This window comes from Nansenia antarctica (assembly GCF_963989245.1).
Source record: "Nansenia antarctica genome assembly, chromosome: 16".
Lineage (NCBI taxonomy): Eukaryota > Metazoa > Chordata > Actinopteri > Argentiniformes > Microstomatidae > Nansenia > Nansenia antarctica.
This window is the reverse complement of record NC_137686.1, coordinates 3750618-3768372: the sequence shown is the minus strand read 5'-3', so window position 1 is coordinate 3768372 and position 17755 is coordinate 3750618. Positions and strand designations below refer to the sequence as shown.

At 45.4% G+C, this 17755-nt stretch overlaps 1 protein-coding gene across 1 annotated transcript in view; it reads right to left on the bottom strand.

The window, feature by feature from the left end:
- The window catches only part of obscnb (obscurin, cytoskeletal calmodulin and titin-interacting RhoGEF b), a gene marked incomplete at both ends in the record, with an annotated part of 121911 nt that overhangs the window by 70396 nt on the left and 33760 nt on the right, over nt 1-17755 (bottom strand). The window contains 3 exons of the mRNA XM_080546549.1: nt 265-531; nt 16484-16750; nt 17260-17526. Coding sequence (XP_080402675.1) covers nt 265-531; nt 16484-16750; nt 17260-17526 — 801 coding nt within the window. The remainder of the gene's footprint in view (nt 1-264; nt 532-16483; nt 16751-17259; nt 17527-17755) is intronic.

Sequence of the window (17755 nt, the reverse complement as noted above, 5' to 3'; positions counted from 1 at the left end):
AAATCCTCAAGGAAAACAAAGAGCCTTGTGTTTGTTCTTGCATACAAACTACACATTTAAAATAATTGTTCAGAAAGCATCAGAGAATACATTAGCATTATGATCAACAATGATTGAACATGTAATAACTTTAAAACCCAAATGTGACTGTTTGAAAATGAATTGAATGGCATTTGAAACAGTAATACCAGGATATACCACTGATGGTTGCGGGGACAAAGTGGTTCTGAATGTACAACAGTAAGTGAGACAACCCTCTCCTACCCTTAATCTGGAGACTGGCAGCAGTCTTCTGGTCTCCACACACACAGCTGTAGTCTCCACTGTCCTCTGGCAACACTTTGCTGATCAGGAGTTCACTCACAGAAGCTTTCTGCTTCATCTGGTACTTTTCTCCAGACGTCAACACCTGTGTTCCTTTCCTCCATTCCACAGAGACCCCAGGTTTAGAGAGCTCACAGTGCAGGGTAACACTGCCCCCCTCCTCAGCCTCCTGGCTCTTCAGCTCTTGTTTAAACGTCACAGGTTTGGCTGAGGAACCATTGGTTGGTTAGTAGAACATTGCAATCAATAATACAACCAGTTCATCACAGAAAATACAATACCCACAAAGCTGCAACGTACACAATGCAAATGCAAAAAATCAGTCGATGAACAACAACACTTTGAATCAAAGCAATATGAAAGCCACTGACACAAAACACTGAAACAAACAGACGGATGGATGGACGGACAGACAGCCAGACCGACTGACAGAGAGCCAGACAGACAGACAGACAGACAGACAGACAGACAGACAGACAGACAGACAGACAGACAGACAGACAGACAGACAGACAGACAGACAGACAGACAGACAGACAGACAGACAGACAGACAGACAGACAGACAGACAGACAGACAGACAGACAGACAGACAGACAGACAGACAGACAGACAGACAGACAGACAGACAGACAGACAGACAGACAGACAGACAGACAGACAGACAGACAGACAGACAGACAGACAGACAGACAGACAGACAGACAGACAGACAGACAGACAGACAGACAGACAGACAGACAGACAGACAGACAGACAGACAGACAGACAGACAGACAGACAGACAGACAGACAGACAGACAGACAGACAGACAGACAGACAGACAGACAGACAGACAGACAGACAGACAGACAGACAGACAGACAGACAGACAGACAGACAGACAGACAGACAGACATACATACATACATACATACATACATACATACATACATACATACATACATACATACATACATACATACATACATACATACATACATACATACATACATACATACATACATACATACATACATACATACATACATACATACATACATACATACATACATACATACATACATACATACATACATACATACATACATACATACATACATACATACATACATACATACATACATACATACATACATACATACATACATACATACATACATACATACATACATACATACATACATACATACATACATACATACATACATACATACATACATACATACATACATACATACATACATACATACATACATACATACAGACAGACAGACAGACCAAGACCAAACAAAGAAACAGATACAAAATCCTCAAGGAAAATACAGAGCATTGTGTTTGTTCTTGCATACAAACTACACAGATAAAATTACCTTTCAGAAAGCATCAGATAATACATTTGCATTATGATCAACAATGATTGAACATCTAATAAACTTTAAAACCCAAATGTGGCTGTTTTAATATTAATTGAATGGCATTCACCCTCGCAGAACTTGGTTTTTCTGCCTCTGCAGTCTCCTGGTTTGCATCCTACCTGGCTGACTGCTCTTACCAGGTGACATGGAGAGGATCACTGTCCTCTCAACAAGCCCTCACCACTGGGGTCCCACAGGGCTCTGACCTAGGGCCCTTACTGTTCTCCCTATACTAAATCTCTTGGCTCTGTAATTTCCTCACACGGTTTCTTCTACCACTGCTACGCAGACAACACAACATTTTACATTTTTGGCATTTAGCAGACGCCTTATTCCAAAGCAACTTACAATCAATATATTGGACTAAGCAAGTGAATCATCCAGTCGTAGCAGGAAGAGAAATACCGTTGTTGTGATACAACAAGAAAGATATATATATTTTTTAAACACAGTACAAGGGGGGAAGTAATTTTAATAAATTTTGCAGACGCTTTTAATCCAAAGCGACTTACAATTACGAATTACAGGGACATTCCCCCTGGAGTAACTGAGGGCTAAGTGCCTTACTCAAGGGCACACTAGTAGTGGTGTGGTTTCAGGTGGGATTTGAACTCACAACCTTCCGATCACAAGTCCAACTCACTATCCACTAGACCACCATTACCCCGCAAAGTATAAATCTTAGGAGACATAGTATAGGGGGAACCTGGTGTCTCAGGAGCAGGGGCGCCGCTAGAGATTCTGGGCCCCATGACAGAATATCATTTTGGGCCCCCCCACCTAAACCACCCATCAACCTAAACCCAGTTGAAGTTGATGAACTATTGATGCACTGCAAGAAATCCAATGATGGACATCTTTTGTAAATGTAATTTAAAATTACAGTTAATACAGGAATCAACAATTCAGCAAAGAAATCTCAACATTCTTTAACTTATTAAATTAAGACTTGAACAACACAAGGACAAAAGTATAATTAAATGAAGATTGGAACCCAAGTATAAAAGTATAAATCTATAATAAAAAATAAAAATATAATTTTAATGGGGTGGTATTGTGTCTAAATAAATGTAGATCTTGTAAAGATCCGTTGGCCATAATACTGTCAGGATTAGATCAATGAAGAATTACAGCAGAGAGATATTTACTGACTCAGCATTGCTTGTTTCACACAAAGACAAACGTGTCTTATACAAGAGGGAGCAACACAGACTTGGTGCCAGCGAAATTGAATGTGAAATGGGAAGATTTTTATTTTTACACTGCGGCAGTACTGTGGAATAGTATACCTGGAGAGCTAAAAACTATATCTAGCCTAATGCACAACGATTCAAGATAGGAGTAAAGAGATCAAATCAAATCAAAGCTAAACGCTGGGCCTTCTTAGTAGCAAAATCTTTAATAAGATCCTTAAAATCTAGTGATGAAGCCAACTTGCTGTGCTGCTGTCATTGTCCTTTGTTACTTATAGCTCTTCTTCTTCTGCCTCTTTACCTCTTAATTGGGGTCTCTAAAGCTAGACAAGCGAATAGAGAGCACTCAGCATCCGTGCATGTTGATGTGGCGTGGCAAACACCTTCTCGTGGTGCCCCCCGTAAGTAGCTAATGACTGCCAAAAGCAAGAAGCGAAACAAAGTTTGCCAACCAGGGCCCCTCACCCGGGCTGGTGTTCGGCAGCAGCCGGGGGAGAGGTCTGCTGACCTCGAACCCAGAATACTGCAGCTGAACACCGAAGGACTAACCCCCAGTAAGATCGACGTCATCGAACACCTGGCCAATACCACCAAGGCCCTCGTCATTCTCCTCCAGGAGACCCACTGCATATCAGCAGACAAGCTAGTTCTACCAAACTTTGAGCTAGCTGGGTCTACCCTGAGCAGGAAGCATGGCCTCGCCACGTTTGTCCAACAAAGGTTGAGCTGGACTCTCGCTGACCAATCCCCGGCTGACTCGGAGATTGAGTGGCTGTGCGTGGACGTTGCCGGTCTAAAAATCATCAACGTCTACAAACCTCCACCCTCGCGAATCACACCAGTGTGTCTACCAGTGTTCCCCCACCCCTGTATCTATGCTGGTGACTTCAATTGCCAGCATGAAGACTGGGGCTACCGCACCAACTCACCCGACGGAGAGAACCTGGCTGTCTGGGCAGCTAATAACAGCCTGGCCCTGTTGTACGACCCCAAGGGCGCAGCCAGCTTCCGCTCCGGTCGTTGGAACACTGGGACGAACCCTGACCTGGCATTCGCGAGTGCCAGCGCTGACAACCGGCTCCCCGATAGACGTGTGCTAGGAAAGTTCCCGAGGTCTCAACATCGACCCTCACTGATAACAACGGCCAAACTCGTTAACCTTGTTCCGAGTGAGCCAGTGAAACGGTGGAACTTCCGAAAGGCCGACTGGAAACGCTTCCGCCTCCTTACCAACAAATCCACAAGGCACCTCCCATCGCCTAACTCTAACAACGTGGATGAGGCGTACCGGGACTTCTGTGGCATGTTGGTGAAAGCGGCAAAAAAATCCATCCCACGCGGACGTCGCATTAGCTACAAACCGTGTTGGGATGAGGAGTGTGAGAAGCTCCACTGTGCTTTCCTCCAGGCCCCTGCAGGAGCTGAGTCGGACAGGCTCGCAACAGCCTTGCTGTCAAGACTCAGCCGTAAAAGACAGGAGCGCTGGGAGGAGGCCATTGACTCCATCGACTTCTCGCACTCCAGCCGTAAGGCATGGAGTATCATGAACAATCTCACTGGTAGGTCCAGACACTCCCCCCGTCACTGCCCCATCTCTGCAAATAAAATCGCATCACAATTTGTGAAAAGTGGGTCATACGAGGGCAAAGACCGCGAGTCGTCTCGACTTGTGGCAAAAGAAGTGTCAGACCTCTGGAGGGCCCCAACACCTAGCAGTGACTACATCTCCGGTGAATTCACCCCGGAGGAGTTCGCTGCTGCCCTCCAGCATCTAAAGCCAGGGAAAGCTCCGGGGCCTGATTCCATCTGCCCGGAGCTTATTCTCCATGCCGCACCCGCCTTGAAGTCCTGGCTGAGAGCGTTCCTCACTTCCTGTTTGCGCCAACTCAAGATCCCCAAAATCTGGCGAAGAGCCCTAGTTGTTGCGATCCCTAAACCGAATAAGCCTGAAGGGGACCCTAAGAGTTACCGTCCCATCTCTCTGTTATGCATCCCCTTCAAGATCCTCGAGCGTCTCATCTACGCCCGCATCGAACCAATTGTCGACCCGCTGCTCCCACGTGAGCAGGCCGGGTTCCGACGCGGGAGGTCGACCGTAGATCAAGTCACCCTTATGACTCAAGACATCGAGGATTGCTTTTCGGCAAAAAAGAAGGCCGGGGCCGTCTTTATAGACCTGACGGCTGCCTACGATACCGTATGGCATCGCGGCCTCTCCTGCAAGCTGCTCCGCCTGCTGCCGGACAGGCACATGGTCAGAATGATCATGGAGCTCATCCGTAACCGCAGCTTTACCCTCACCACCGGTCGCGGACAGCTAAGCAGGCTTCGACGCCTTAAGAACGGCGTCCCTCAGGGATCGGTCCTGGCCCCCCTCCTCTATAATATCTATACCTATGACCTGCCCAACACACTCTCGCGGAAGTACGCCTACGCAGACGACCTCGCAGTGGTGTACTCTGCTGGAAATTGGCAGTCTGTGGAGGGGATTCTGAGCCAGGACATGCAGACACTAGTGGCATACTTCCGGAAATGGAGATTGAAGCTTAGCGAGGCAAAGACGGTGTCGGCTGCCTTCCACCTTAACAACAGGGAGGCTAAACGTGAGCTTAGAGTACACCTAGATGGAACTCCCCTGCCATGTTCCGCTGAGCCAATCTATCTCGGCGTGACATTGGACAGGACGCTCACGTTTCGCCGACACCTCGAGTCACTGCGCAAGAAGTTAACAGCTCGTGTGGCGTTGATGAGGCGACTGGTTGGCTCGGGCTGGGGCGCCGGCGCAAGGACCTTGCGCACGGCAGCCCTAGCCCTCGTTTATTCAACTAGTGAATACTGCGCCCCAGTATGGTGTCGCAGTGCCCACACCCGCCTCATCGACTCGCCTATAAACGAAGCCTTGCGCATTGTGACAGGATGCCTGCGTCCTACCCCCGTGGACAACCTTCCCATCCTAGCAGGCATCCAGCCCGCAGGCCTCCGCCGCATGGGAGCCACAGCACGTCTCGCCTGCCGGGCCGCGGAGCTTAATAACCATCTGCTCCATGATAGGCTCACTATAACAGCGGAGCCCTCCCGGCGTCTCAAGTCGAGACACCCATTTGTGCCTGCCGCACAGGATCTCAGGCAGCAATGCAGAGATCTCAACATCAGTGCGGCAGGATGGGCGGATTATATGTGGCGCGCGGAGTGGGAGGCTAACACCTCCAAACTCCGCGACCACATCCCAGTCGCCGGCGCTGAGCCCCTCGGGATGGACTTGCCAAGGCTATCCTGGGTGAGGCTCAATCGTCTCCGGACCGGCGTCGGGCGTTTCCGCTCATCAATGCACAGATGGGGCTTGGCCCCAAATGCGTCGTGCGAGTGTGGCGCAGAGGACCAAACCGCAGACCATATTATCCTGGATTGCCCGGTGTACCACCCACCCAACGGGATGCATGGTCTGTCGGTATTAGATGACGAGACGATGACGTGGCTTCTGGAGGGGTGTCCAGAAATATAGCCCGGGTGAGCCCCTCAACCAGGTCTCGGGGTGGTAAAAGGGTAGCCCCTCGGCCCCGAGCCTGGTGGAGTGGAGAGGAAAAACAACTACCCATACGCCGAAGAAGAAGACCTCTTAATTTTTAAAAATTTAATTCATTTTATCCAAACAATTACGAATTACAGGGACATTCCCCCTGGAGTAACTGAAGGCTAAGTGCCTTACTCAAGGGCACACTAGTAGTGGTGTGGTTTCAGGCGGGATTTGAACTCGCAACCTTCCGATCACAAGTCCAACTCACTATCCACTACTAGACCACCACTACCCCCCCACCTCTGCTCTCCTCTCTGGCTGCCTTGCTTGAAGAGGGCCCTGGCATGGAGTATCCATAGGTACATAATTCATAATATGTCCTATAATAGTATTAACATAATAACACATACATTACACCAGATTAGCTAACTTAAATGTTATCTAGCTAGCTAACAATATTATTAAGATGCCAGTGTGGTCAATGTTATTGCAATTACTGGAAGAACTATTAACTAAATATGAATATTAGCTAAAGTTCTATTCAATGCTTGCATGGTAATGCAGCATACATTAAAATATTCTAAATATGTTTGTTAACCCCAAACTCCTACTGCTCACCCCCTTCTCCTTCAACTGGGAGGTGCATCTGTGCATGACGTCATTAGCATGTAACATTATACTAGCTAGCTAGCTATAATAGCAAGAGTGCATAGCTGCTGGATACAAATTCACTGAGCTCTAATAACCTATATTTGGACCAAAATTGCCCTCATCTCATACATTTAACTGAAATTATACTGACAGTGCACTGTAAGTTAACTATACTTGAAGTTAATGTTAATTAGCTATCCACTTGTTAAGCCTGACGTCAAAAGTGACGTTTAGCCATTTCCGAGTCCAAACCAGAAATTCTCCGCACCAGAATACCTCTGAACTACAGCAGTAGAATGACAGTTTAATCGTTTTTTAGACTCGGATCTATTCATACAACAAGGGACACAGCACTTTCCCGTTTTCTCCATATTGTCAGGGTATTTGAGCCTCGGAAAAGCGCTATATAAATATAATTAATTATAATTATTATTTCTCCATTTCGAAGACAGCACCTCAGCCAACGTTGGGTCCCGGAAACACGTCACGACTTAACAAGCGGATAGCGAGCTAACTAGATCATCCACGCAGTGATTAGATCACTAAACCACTGTTTTTAGTGATTTTTTTACTTTTCTCTTTTGAGACTGTCGTATATTTTTACACATATAACACACATAACACGGATATATAGCTTTATAAAGGGTTGACCTCTCTTGAGGGCCTACAGGGGCATTTAGGCCCTTCCTCTGAGACAAGGAGGTTTGGCGACAGATGGTCAGACACGCACACGCACGCGCCCACACATAGGCACACACAAAGGGTAAAGACCAATCGATCAGCTCCTTACTAGGGCAGAGGCCGAGGAGGAAGGATCACGATTGGCCAAGAAGCATTGAACATACTGTGATGTGGTTGGCTCAAATGTGAGCTGGGACCGGTATAAAACCTGAAGAGACAGCAAGGATCGCTCTCTTTTGTTCCTCGGACCCCGACCTGACTGTTTGTGTGTTACCTGATCCTGTGTAAACCTGATGACCCGATCCTGTCTTTTTTGAATAAATAGTCTTAACTTTGTTCAGGACCTTTTCATCATTTTTCATCACACCAAACAAAGAAAATATTCTACATATGTGGCGAGCCAAGCGAAGGAGAACAGAAATAACAATCTCTTCACAGTCATTTTGCAACTCTTCAATTCAACAAAGGTAAGTTTCTGCAGAGACCCCTCCCCCGTTGATTGCCGCTAGGCCAAGCAGTAGAAGTGTGTGCAAAGTTGACTGTGAATCTCAGATAAGTTATATTCAAAAGAATCTTGAAGTATATGATTGGGTAGGGGCTAGACAAAGAGCCGGGTTGTGAAGCCTGTATTTGTAAATACGTTTTAATTGTACGATACTTTATCGTGTGTGTGGTATAACAGGAAGACGTACTGTTATAGGGTCCTTTGTGAAGGCCTTGCCGACAGAAAATTAACCTGAGACGTTGGGTTGATGGGTTGGCAATATTAAGTATTTTGTGAATATAAGTGTGTTGGATCAGAACAGAGTCTGATAATTGTGTTAGTGATTTGATTGTTCGATACGTTAAAATATCGTGTTTGTAGTACAGCAGAGAGTGAGCTGCATGTAGGCTTGTTTTGGGAACAAGGTATTAGCATAAAACTGAGGGAGAGACGTTTTCCCAGTGGGCTGATAAATGTAAAAAGCATCAGAAAATAGTCTGATGAGTGTAAGGAATGAGAATTCCTGTTTGATAAAGTAAGTGTGTTTTGTAAGTAAGAGCAGTATTTGAAGCAGATTAAGAAATCAATTCTTCAGAACTGTGTCATAGAAAAAGCAGACGCCATTTTCCATTGTGTAAACGGAGCCATAACACGCACGCTCGGGCACGCGCGCAGACACGCGGACACACAGGCCTAGATATCTCTGTGAAGGGACCGTGTAAAAAGCATAAGATTTAGTTCGGTAACTAATAGTTAAATTGCATTGAAAGATAATCTTGAAATTGTTGTGTCGTGGAAAATAACAGTATTGTGGAAAGCAAAGTATATGTTGTGAGACTAATCCCACAGGAGCGGTTTTTCCCCAGAAGAAAGGGCAAAAGACTTGTAATTACCCCTCCCCCTCCCTTCCTCTCCTGTTCGTTTTCAAAAAAAGCGCACACACACAGTGGAACATCCCCTTAGAAGGGAACCTGAATTTGATTAATTTCATTACTTATCCCTTACAGATAAAGTTAAATTCATTTCACATAGGTTGTGTAGTAATTTAGAGATAGAGATAAAGTGAATTGATCAGCGGGGTATTTTAAATAGTTTAGAGTTACGGTTAAAACATTCATAGACTCCATTTTACACGAAGGAGCTGGCGCATGCGCAATCGATACGCAAGTCGGTTGCTTGCCGCCATCTAGTGGACGGAACACGATAAGACATTGTCGGTTGCTTGCTGCCATCTAGTGGACGGAACACGATAAGACATTTTCGGTTGCTTGCTGCCCTCTGGTGGACAAAAACACGACGGGACATTTTGGAACACTGGTCCTCAGTGCATCCATCTGATATGATCCATCTGAGGTCGATGAAATAGTCCTTTACAATAATAAATGGATGGTTATAAATGATTGTAATATATTACATTACTTCAATTAATTTAATTAATTACAAATTGATTGAATTAATTATTCAGATCATTTCATTTTCTGTTTTCACAAAACTTTGATCAATTGGTTTATAATAGTCTAAGGATAACGTTTTCTTTCACAGGTTTACATCAATGAAGTGTCAATGACTAAGTCTAATTAATTATGCATTCCTTTCAAATAACAAGTCGATTTCTTTACAGATTGTAATTAATAATTAATCATTTTATTCCTTCCAAATAACAAGTCGATTTCTTTACAGATTGTAATTAATAATTAATCATTTTATTCCTTCCAAATAACAAGTCGATTTCTTTACAGGTTGTAATTAATATTCGTGTTTTACATCTTTTTATTTCAAGTTAAGTTCTTTTTCACAGTTTTTGATTAGGAATAGCAGAATAGTTTGTATTGATAATTAAGCAGTAAAAGGGTTTTTGTAAATCGGTGAATACTTAGGTGTTGACCAGCCTTTGTGATTTAATAATTGTGTTGACCAGAACTGTAATTAGTATTGAATGAGTAATTAAGTGACACATATTCATAAACAATTAGGAAACACATTTAAGTATAAAGTACTTACACAGATATTAGATTTAAGTTAATACTGCACTGACATACACAAGAGGCAAATCTGTTATTCTGAGTTGCAGGGTTTTGTGGGGATGGTTAATACAGTTATATTGGACTAGCATTTGTTTAGCAAACAAGACAATAGGAAGGTGGGTTGTAAGAAGCGTACACCTTATCTAATATAGAATATTGTCAGCATATTGAGCAAGTAGAATGGGGTCAAATTCAACGAAGGTGTTAAAAGATATTAGTGAACCTAGTGGAATGTTGGCTACGTTATCCCCTATGGCTGTAGTGGAAAAAATGAATCCTCTTGTTAGGGAAATTAGCAAAATGTCTACGAAATGGAATAGCCGTTGGGCATACATTGAACAGCCGTGGCCGAAAGAGGGCAGCCTTAATTTACAAATAATTGCAACATTGGAAATACTTATCAATGTGCACAAAGCATATCAAAGAGGAAAGATTAGATCAGAGAAACGCAAGTTAGAGTTAGCTATTTTAGATCTATTTAAGGTAGAGGGACAGAAAATAGCTCAGATGGAACCGGAAAAGAAAAATGAATTGGCCAGAACACTGGAACAGAAATTGAACATTCCATCCACAGACATGTGTCCTGTCTCCAGTCCCCCTCCATATGCTAAGGCACTGGAGGACCATTCCCAGAAGAAAAAGACCAAGAAGGAGCCAAGGGGAAAAGGGGACGACAGTAGTGACGAGGGAGATGACAGCAAAGATGGCCGTGAAGACTCAAGAGATGACGACAGTGCAGACGAAGGCTACCACGCTCTGGTCAGGAAGATGATAGCCACAGCAAAAAGACACCACAGATGGCTGAAGGAGCAACGAGAAAGGGAGGAAGAGGAAGATTGTCATCGAAGGTCATCAAATACATTAAAGAACTGTCCAGTGCTGATTCGGGGTAACAAGATGGAATATCATCCGTGGCATCATGCAGATCTGTCTGAAGTGATGGAGAAACTCCCAGTTCTGGAGGAGGGAGGACATTCGTGGACTACTGAGGTCGACGTGAGACTGACAGGAACGCAGGCCGCGATGGGAGACCTGAAAAGACTCTTAGCCTTTATTGCAGGATTGGAGGCAATGCAGGAAATATTGATGAAGGCAGGACTTCATAGATATATCAATACATCAGTTTATGATCCAGAGCTCTTCGCAGCATACAGAGTGCAGGCTTTAGCCCCACAGCAACAGCCACCTGGAGTGCAGACTGCTACTTACCAGTCCTACTCACAGGGGCCACAAGGGGGGTATCCTGCTACTTACCAGTCCTACCCACAGGGGCCACAAGGGGGGTATCCATACCCACAAGGGCCACCAGGGGTGCAAGCGGTTCCATACCAGATGTACAACCAGCCTGGCCAAGGACCACCACCAGGGGGATGGACAGCAGCAGGGAAGAAGATGCTAGAACCGTGTTACCAATGCGACCAGAATGGACATCTAGCCTGTACCTGCTACAACAGGCCCCAGGGGGGCGCAGGGGGGAGCCAAGGAGGAGGATATTGGCCTCCTGCTACACCTGCTCCAGGAGTGATGAACCCTTACGGAGGCCCAGCAGCTGGCCTACAGGGGTGCCCGGAAGATCCGAGTGGGAGGTGCCAGCTGGTGGTGACAAAGAAGCCTGAAGGCGCCACGCACCTCCCTATGTCTAGAGAATATGTGAAGACAATCGGATTTGAGGGAATTAAACAGCTGATTCCTACAACTGAGCTTGTAGACTTAGAGTACAAGGGACAGAGAGCAGCTCTGTCAACCTTTGTGTCAGAACACACGCCAACAGGGCTGCTAGGGAAAGATGCTCAATGCCAATTGAACTGTACAGTAAAATGCACACCTGACGGCTGTCAGGTGACGATGCCATCCGGTGCTCAGATTCCATCGACAGCCAGAGTGATTAAGCATAGAACAGACCTACAAGCTTTGCCTTTAAAGGGAGCTGATATAGAATATTGGGTTGATGGGTCTTGTTACGGGGTAGGAGAAACTTTGTGCGCTGGGTATTCCTTAGTTAAAGCACAGAATTCAAAGTTTATTGTAGAACAGGCTGAGGCAGTTCCTCAGCCTTGCTCGGCTCAGTTGGCTGAGTTGATTGCCCTCACAGAAGCATGCAACTTGGGAACCGGACGGAGAGTGACAGTGTACACCGACTCTGCCTATGCACATAATGTTTGTCATTTTAATGGAGCTGTATGGAGGGGGCGGGGTTTTAAGAGAACTGATGGTACGCCTATACAGCATCACACACAGATCATGAAGCTGTTACAAGCCATGATGAAGCCAAAGGAATTAGCCATAGTGAAGTGTGCCACACACAGGTCTGACTCATCACATGTCATACAAGGTAACAGGGCTGCAGAAGATGCAGCCAAAGCCATTACAGGAGCAGACAAGGCAGGTAAAGGTCTTCTGGTCACACATGAAAAGCAATTACAGGGCATGGTCACACTTGAGGATTTATTGATGTTACAGAGTAGAGTAACTACGTTAGACAAGAACGTTTGGCTAGCAAGGGGGGCCAGTCAGGATGACACAGGTCTATGGAGGAATCATGAGGGGTTGGTTGTAGCACCCTCAGATTTAATAGGCATGTTAATACGGGAAGCTCATGGATTAGCACATGTGGCTAGGGGGGAGGTAAGACGCAAGATCACCAAGGAATATGGGTTTTGGAGTCCATATTTGATGGAACAGATTGACCATGCTTTAGGTCAATGTGGGGTCTGTTGGAGAAACAACATCAGAGTGGGTACACCAGTGGTGTCTGGGCATATCCCTACCCCAATAGGGCCACGGGTGGTGGACAGGGGGGTGGATGTACAGAGTAGGCAGGATGTTGTGCCAACAGGTGCCGAGGTCCCCAGAGAACCTGAGAAGGAGGAGCGGCAGTGCCTGAAACCGAGGGGACAGTGGAAAGCTGTCCAGATGCCAATGAACCAGAAACCAACGAAGCAGAGAGTGTTGACAGTCTGGAGGTCCAGCCTGGGAGTGTCCAAAGCCTGGACACCTGTGCTACTGGGGATGCGGGCGAGTACCTGCATCATGCTTCAGATGATGCTGAGGGCGACTCCCCAGACCTTGATCAGCGTGGGAGGGGACCAGGCGGCTGCCTGAACCTCAATGACACTGACGGACGACGACCAGTTAGGAAAAGATTAAAGACTATGAATAGGGTAGTGAAGCAGCAGATCAAAGGGAACGACGGGAATGGACAGCAGATGATAGCATGGCTGGAAACGGTCTTAGGGGCATGGGAAACTTATTTTGCTAAGATAGGAGCACCTATTATAGCAGACATGATTTCAGAAGACTAGTCCTCATCTGAGGTGAAGATCTATGCATTAATGCATTCCCTTTGTCCTGTGCTTACTGTTGGGGAATTATGTGTTATGATAACTGAATGTCATTATTTGTGTATTGTTTGTCTATTTCTATATCGTATGTGATTGATGTCAGTTGAGAAGTGATGTGGTGGTTATGCGAAGCTAGGAGCAAGGTTCTGTTCCTAGCGCAACGAAAATGGAAGCTCCTGACTATGAAAGTGTTATCAATCTGAGACAGCGGTAAAGGCTGTTCTCCAACTGGGTTCACGTGCTAGTAACCTCTGTCCCTGGCGCTTCAAGGACAAAGAAAACATCGGTCGTTGGAAGTTTCTATATTGATTTGTGCATGATGGACTGTATTTAGTTTAATTGTGATTGTTATTTTCAAGATTCTTTTTATTATTGGTTGGTTTCTATTTTTTGCATGATATCTTTGGGTTCCTAATACTGGTCCTGGGTTGGTCTGTGTTATTGTGCTTCTTGTGTTAGGTGTTGATATGGTTTTTCTGTCTGTTGTTGTTATTTTTTATTTTTTATTTTCTTAGTTGCGATATGTGAGGTTTGTGTTTTTGTTTTGTTTTATGTGATCATTTAGTTTCGGAACACCCTCTGGGTGGTCCGAGGGGGGATGTGTCGTATATTTTTACACATATAACACACATAACACGGATATATAGCTTTATAAAGGGTTGACCTCTCTTGAGGGCCTACAAGGGCATTTAGGCCCTTCCTCTGAGACAAGGAGGTTTGGCGACAGATGGTCAGACACGCACACGCACGCGCCCACACATAGGCACACACAAAGGGTAAAGACCAATCGATCAGCTCCTTACTAGGGCAGAGGCCGAGGAGGAAGGATCACGATTGGCCAAGAAGCATTGAACATACTGTGATGTGGTTGGCTCAAATGTGAGCTGGGACCGGTATAAAACCTGAAGAGACAGCAAGGATCGCTCTCTTTTGTTCCTCGGACCCCGACCTGACTGTTTGTGTGTAACCTGATCCTGTGTAAACCTGATGACCCGATCCTGTCTTTTTTGAATAAATAGTCTTAACTTTGTTCAGGACCTTTTCATCATTTTTCATCACACCAAACAAAGAAAATATTCTACAAGACCCTGACTTTGGCTTTGCCTTTCACGACATCGTCCACGCACGCACACGTACATTTGATACATTTCCAATCTGGCTGTCCTCCATCTGTCCCACACACATACTACAGCAGGACGTGTTGGTCATGGAAACCGTGTCAGAATATTTGCGGTAACGTTCCTCTCGTCTAGCAGCTCACGCACGGTGGACTGAACCATGCAATGACTAAATAGAGGGGTAAATAATAAGGCTTAATTTTGTTAAACATAGAGAAACAAAACTCCAGTTTGTTTCTTTTGTGACTTTTTTTTATTACATAGAATTATAATTTGAATTTGGCTACATTAACGTCCTTATGATAATAATAATAATAATAATAATAATATTTATAAATATAATATAAAAAAAATAAAAAAAATCTCATGGGCCCCTGTCAGTGCTGGGCCCTTAGAATCGTCCTAACTTACCACCCCCCTAGCGGCGCCCCTGCTCAGGAGACACAGTGCTGGGGGGTAGTAGATGTCTCAGGAGCAGTAGATAAGGTGTAACCTGAAGAAATGGGTCTTCAGTCTCCGGCGGAAGATGGGAAGTGACTCTGCAGTTCTGACAGCCGTGGGAAGCTCATTCCACAAGTAGGGAGCGAGTGTAGCGAAGTAAACCCATCCTTTCTTTTCCCCCCCCTCTGACTCACAGGTGGCGACACGTGTCTCTGTGTGTCTTGCAGACATTTCTGCTTGGATGTCAGCCCACCACTTCAAGCTCAACCATAACAAGACTGAGCTACTCTTCCTCCCTGGGAAAGCCAGCCCTCTCCAAGACTTCTCCATCATAGTAGAGAACTCTACGGTGACCTCCTCCCAGAGAGCCAAGAACCTTGGGGTGATCCTTGACAACGACTTATACTGTGTGGCAAATTTCACATTGACAGCACGCTCCTGCAGATTATTCCACTACATACAACATCCGAAGGATATGTCCATTCCTCATCAAAGAAGCAAGACAACTCTTGGTCCAGACACTTGTCATCTCCCACCATGACTACTGCAACGCACTCCTGGCCGGGCTCCCCGCCTCCACCATCAGACCTCTGCTGCTCATCCAGAATGCTGCCGCCCTTCTGGTGTTCAACCTCCCCAAATTCTCCCATGGCACCCCTCTCCTTTGACGCCTTCACTGGCTGTCGTTAGCGGCTCACATCAGATTCAAGATCCTGGCGTTCGCTCACCGGGAGGCAAAGGGAACAGCCCCTTTCTACTTGCAAGCAACGGTCAGACACACACCTGGCCGTTCAATCCGTTCTTGCACTTCTGCTGGCCGACTGGCACCACTGCCTCTGCATGGATTTAGCAGTCACACTACCCAGTCATGGCTTTTCACTGTCCTGTGTGGCAACCCTGGGCCAGGGCAAAGGGAACCTCAGCACCACGGACAGGCTACACCTTAACTATCTCTCCCGAGACCTCTCCCTTCCCTCTACTCCCTCTACAGTTTCTTGTAAACAATAACATAAACAAATTAAAATATTTTAGCATTATGATGGCCCCTGGCCTTAGCATAGATAACGTTTTCGTGCGATGACTGAGGGATAAATGATGACTGAGGGATAAATGATGACTGAGGGATACATAATGACTGAGGGATAAATGATTCACATATAAATGTGTTAGTTGTAAGTCACTTTGGATAAAGGTTGCTAAATGCCAAAAATGGAAGGTAATGTAACAATTCTGACAATAATGGTACCGAGTATAGAACAACAATATTTTGCACAATGACATCTGTCTTCCTACCCTTAATCTTGAGACTGGCAGCAGTCTTCTGGTCTCCACACACACAGCTGTAGTCTCCACTGTCCTCTGGCAACACTTTGCTGATCAGGAGTTCACTCACAGAAGCGTTCTGCTTCATCTGGTACTTTTCTCCAGACGTCAACACCTGTGTTCCTTTCCTCCATTCCACAGAGACCCCAGGTTTAGAGAGCTCACAGTGCAGGGTAACACTGCCCCCCTCCTCAGCCTCCTGGCTCTTCAGCTCTTGTTTAAACGTCACAGGTTTGGCTGAGGAACCATTGGTCGAGTTCAGTTGTCATTGAAATGGCAGTGGTCTTACCAAAGATGTTGTATATTGAGGAGATACACTACTCCCTTGATATACAATTAGTTTTGTGAGTGACAGGGAAGATCCCATGTCCCATGTACATTTCTAACCAATTACCATGCAGCAATAGATAAGTGTCACTGACAGACTTCTTTGCTAGGACCAATCACGTGTTTCTCGTGATTGCTAATATGGGACAATCTGGATCTAAAAGATGTATAGTTAGATTAAAAAATCAACTATAAATAGCTCTTGCCAGAAGGTCTATAAAGCTTTGCTTTCACGGAAATACCAGGAAAACACAGGAAACACATTCATCTCCTAACCTTGAATCACTTCAGAAACCTCCACATCATTGGCAACCATTCCTTGAGGGATTTAAAGTAAGCTACATATGGATAGACAGCAACACCAGAGAGACAATGGTTTTGCACAAATTGTGCATTCTTAAACACACTAATCCTCCTACCCTTAATCTGGAGACTGGCAGCAGTCTTCTGGTCTCCACACACACAGCTGTAGTCTCCACTGTCCTCTGGCAACACTTTGCTGATCAGGAGTTCACTCACAGAAGCTTTCTGCTTCATCTGGTACTTTTCTCCAGACGTCAACACCTGTGTTCCTTTCCTCCATTCCACAGAGACCCCAGGTTTAGAGAGCTCACAGTGCAGGGTAACACTGCCCCCCTCCTCAGCCTCCTGGCTCTTCAGCTCTTGTTTAAACGTCACAGGTTTGGCTGAGGAACCATTGGTGGGTTAGTAGAACATTGCAATTAATAATACAACCAGTTCATCACAGAAAATACAATACCCACAAAGCTGCAACGTACACAATGCAAATGCAAAAAATCAGTCGATGAACAACAACACTTTGAATCAAAGCAATATGAAAGCCACTGACACAAAACACTGAAACAAACAGACGGATGGATGGACGGACAGACAGACAGCCAGACCGACTGACAG